General features: G+C 34.4%; 1 protein-coding gene across 2 annotated transcripts; it reads right to left on the bottom strand.

The window, feature by feature from the left end:
- Nucleotides 1–378: 378 nt before the first annotated feature.
- Nucleotides 379–3,304, bottom strand: LOC123876248 (telomere length and silencing protein 1 homolog). 2 transcript variants are annotated; one of them, XM_045922443.1, is made up of 3 exons: nucleotides 2,708–3,304; nucleotides 1,206–1,704; nucleotides 379–1,064 (listed from the first exon to the last, which is right to left on the bottom strand). In XM_045922443.1, the coding sequence occupies exons 1-2, from the start codon at nucleotides 3,132–3,134 to the stop codon at nucleotides 1,214–1,216; spliced, it is 918 nt and encodes a 305-aa protein (XP_045778399.1). In that variant the 5' UTR covers nucleotides 3,135–3,304; the 3' UTR covers nucleotides 379–1,064; nucleotides 1,206–1,213. The 2 variants fall into 2 exon arrangements, with proteins under 2 accessions (XP_045778399.1, XP_045778398.1); XM_045922442.1 differs by having other exon boundaries at nucleotides 379–1,704.
- Between the last annotated feature and the right edge of the window lie 777 nt (nucleotides 3,305–4,081).

The raw sequence follows: 4,081 nt of genomic DNA, 5'->3' as shown, positions 1-4,081 counted from the left end.
AGGCCACTATGGTTCTCATGGCCTCAAATGACAAGATTCAATTTAGACGACCATCCCTATAAAAAACTCTGCAACTGACTAACATCAAGCTAAGAGCTTTAGAAGAGAAATTATCATTAATAGTTGAAATTGCCCCACGGAGGGGGAATTACAACTATTTTTGCCTATTTTGACAAAAACACATTTTTAAGCATATCTATTGAATATTTTTCAATATGAGTTTGTAAAAATAATACACAGATAATGACTCTGGAGCGTCAATACATTACATTTTTAATAAAACTATATCATCTAATATTTTTATACCTTCAAAGTTGTGGTTTAGGTTTTACCAGTCGAGATTGCCCCGCTGCACCTTAAACTGATGTTGGGAGGGGCCTTCTACCTGTGATCGATAAACGATCTGTATTAAAGTATTTTTCATTTTAGTTGATTGAATTGTATGACTTAAAAAAGTCTATAAATAATTATTGAATTTATAATGATGTAAAATATACCTGGTTGAGATTTAATAACAGCAAGAAGTGTAATAAGTTATAAGAAGAAGTGAAATAAAAATATAATTATTGCCAATTATTCAGCAGTTTAACTTCATCTAACCTAATCCCTTTATTGTGTTATGCTCTCAAAGTTAGAACATTATCATTTGGCAAAAGAGATGGTCCAGTACCATCTCTTAAGGGATGATATTTGAGCACAAACTGTATACATAAAAATAACTTCAGATAAACTAATGGGCAATGGCTTGTCTAAAAAGACAAGTTACTATGTAGACAAAACAAAAAACATCTAACAACAAACTATACTAACTTTGATATCTTGCCCTCAATTGGTCCTGAAAGTTTCACTTCAGTTTATCTTGTGATAAACTATACTAATAAACTGATGTAATTTTGTAATAGAGAGGAAATATCTAGAGAAAACTTTTTCTCACAATACTATTAATCCCTCACATAAATGAGTGTATTACGAAGCTAATCACAGCTGAATTGGCAAGCAAGAGGCACGAGGAAGCTCTCCTATCAAGTGGTCAGACCAACTGAAAGAAACTGAAGTGTCACATGCTCAGCTTTAAAAATATTATACTAAAGGAAATCCTTCAACACAAAATATTAACTGATCACGATCCTTAATCACAAGAGACAGCCTGGAGAGAGACAAAATTAGTATAATAGAGACAACATTTAGACAGACCTAACACAAACACTTTTTTTTAGTACCGTCTGAACTGTTTTCTGAACTTTTCATAATGATAGTCATCAGTTGCCCGTTCACCCTTAGCTTTTTTAACAATTTTATTAACACTCTCATCAATCACACTAGCTTCAGTTTTTTGGCTCTCCGGTTTTTCAACTTTTCTCTTTTTAGCGTTAACACTGTCTAGATTGAATCTATTGTGTTGCACAAAGTTCACTGCCATATTTGTTGGCACAAATTGGGAGGGGCCATCTTTCTTGTTGTGTCGCTCCCATAGCAACTTCATTTTGGCTTCCTCTGTTGCTTCAATGTTCTTAATTTTAGCATCTATACCCAGATCGACTTCGGGTATACCGCTGAGCATTTGATTGGAAAGCATTTCCTCTGACCTGTGGGTAGAAGACACTCGCAAGTGTTCTGGTAGCGATAACAATGCTGCTTCTTCTGGTGGGAAGTATTTCAGGGTGTCACTGTCATCACAATCCTTTTTGCTCTGATCATGCCCCTCTGTAAATAAAAATATACTTACATGAGAAAAAAAAACTGGCCAAGTGGGAATCGGACTCATACACCAAGATTTCCATACTCTGGTATTTTTTCAACATTTTACACAATAAATCAAAAACTAGTATGCATAGAAATAAAAAAAACTGTTTTAGAATGTACAGGTAAAGCCCTTTCATATCATACCCCACTTGTTATAAGTAGTTATCTTACTTTGATAATACTAATTATTTGTTTGTACGACAGACTGACTGACCAGCAGATAGACAGACAAGACATGACATTCTTAACAGTGATTAGCTGAATTCAGTCTATTTGTTGGCACAACAAATTTTAAATGCTAGTTAAGTTAGATTTTAAGATCTACTTTCTGTAAATGTAAATTGTGTTTATTATTTGTGTTGGATCAACAAATTAAAAAATTCTAATCTAAGTAAGGATGCTCTTTCTAGTTTGCGCTACACTTCAAACTTATTACAAGGCAGGGAAAACTTTTTTATGATTGCTCAGGTGTTGTGGTCTCATAAGTAGAAAATCCCTGATTTGATTCCAGGCAGAAGCAATTTGGAATGTTATAAGTAATTCCAAAATTGGGTCTGGTTAAATATATAAAACCTAAATACCTTAAAGGCAAGAATGAATGCATCTTCAAAGAAAGTGCGCTCCAATAAAGGCCTCTTCATTGTTTTTTAAAAGGCATGATTGTCATCAAGGGCAAGCCTATCTTGCAATAAAATAAAAAGATGGTCTTTCTGATGGTGGCTAATTACTACTACTGGCAAAGCCTAGTAATTGAGCATTTTAGTACAAATCCACGTAGAAACTAACTAAGGAAATAGATGTAATGATTGTTGTCAAGTGCAATTGTTGTCAAGTGCAATTATCTATTCGCTTCAATATAACAAAGACAAATGTAAAATGGCGCCATATATTTTTGCCGCCATTGTCACAATATGCACCTATCATAAAAAATATCCAAGTAAAATAACGTCAATATTATATTTACCTTTTCGTTTCGCCAGCTGCTCTTCAATGTACTTCATCATTTCTTCGTCTTCATCCCGTTTATTGGTTTCGGCAGAGAATTGCGTACCAATTCCTGTGTCATACGCGTCATCCACTTGCTTCACTTTCCCGCTTTTTAAAGCCTGCATATTCACCATGCCCCCAGCCTTAACATTATAAGGGTCCTTACATGCGACTTCTTCAACCAAAGAGGTCTTTTGTCCAGTCGCTAAAGCAACCACGCTGATGCCGTTCGGCCGTTCGCGAAGTTTCTGGATTTCTCTCGCTTCTTCCAATCTAGCTAATATCACTTCCTCATCCTCAGATTCCTCATCTTCGAGTTTAACTCTTTGACGTAGGTTTTTCTTCTTTTTCGGCCTAAATTTTATCTCTTCCTCAATGGCGTCCTTTGACGCTGCATCTTCCATATTGACTTCTCAAGTTTTTGTTGCTGATTCCTCTTTCTGTCACTTTTTCATTAAAAGCCAATACGAAGTTTTAAAGATTTCAAATTATGTAAAATATAAACGATTTTAAGTAAATTCAAGATTAATTTACAGTCACTTTACAATAACTCACAGTTGCACCAATTATCTACGACTCACTCATGCACTCAATGCCATGCACAGACCACGAATCCGGAGATAGACGACGAAGTTCCATAGATCTGTTTATGATTAGTAGCGAGTACTATACATACCGATAATATCGGATTATATATATAGAAAAAATCAATATCTATCTATAATAAACTTTCTTTGTATCATGGTCTTTCTATTTCACCCTCTTATGGCAATTTAACACTATACATTACACGTCTCTTTCCCACAATATAATATAGATGTAAACGGTTGCGGCGAAACGTCACGATGACGTCATGACAGCCTAGTAATTTTAGGGATGAGCTTCGAAAATCGTAATGAATCGCAATTAAATATAGTGTCGCACTTTATCGTAAAAATATCGGTTTTTCGGTTTTCATTTACCGATTTTCGGCAAATAACCGATTTATTCAACTTTTTTTGGTCAACAAAAATAAAACGAAATAAAATAATTTAAATAATTTATTAACGATTTAAAAATCTTATTAACTATTTTTGGTTCAATGACGTGATGGTGATAAATATTAGCACGCTTAAAAATTAAGGTGGATGCGACGGGTCTGCCCGCGAAATTCAAATTTAATTTGGTTTTTCGCAATTTGTAAACTAATACGACAACTTAGGCTTATGGCATTCTATTTGCGACAATAACAGTATCATCCCCGACTATTTATTTAAAAATCTTCACTTGAAAGGGTCCAGTTTAAGAAATTAGCTCTAGTATCCACTATAACCACAAATTAGTCGACGATACTAGAGCTAATTTCTTAAAC

Source organism: Maniola jurtina, chromosome 21 (genome assembly GCF_905333055.1).
Source record: "Maniola jurtina chromosome 21, ilManJurt1.1, whole genome shotgun sequence".
NCBI lineage: Eukaryota > Metazoa > Arthropoda > Insecta > Lepidoptera > Nymphalidae > Maniola > Maniola jurtina.
Note: the sequence above shows the minus strand (reverse complement) of the source record. Positions and strands in the feature narration are given on the sequence as shown.

What these genes read in the sequence shown, in the direction of transcription:
- LOC123876248 (XM_045922442.1), bottom strand. Translation starts at nt 3,134, where the DNA reads ATGGAAGATGCAGCGTCAAAGGACGCCATTGAGGAAGAGATAAAATTT. An exon ending in GCAGCTGGCGAAACGAAAAG is followed by an intron (nt 1,705 to 2,707) that starts GTAAATATAATA and finishes TTTTATTTACAG; the next exon opens with AGGGGCATGATCAGAGCAAA.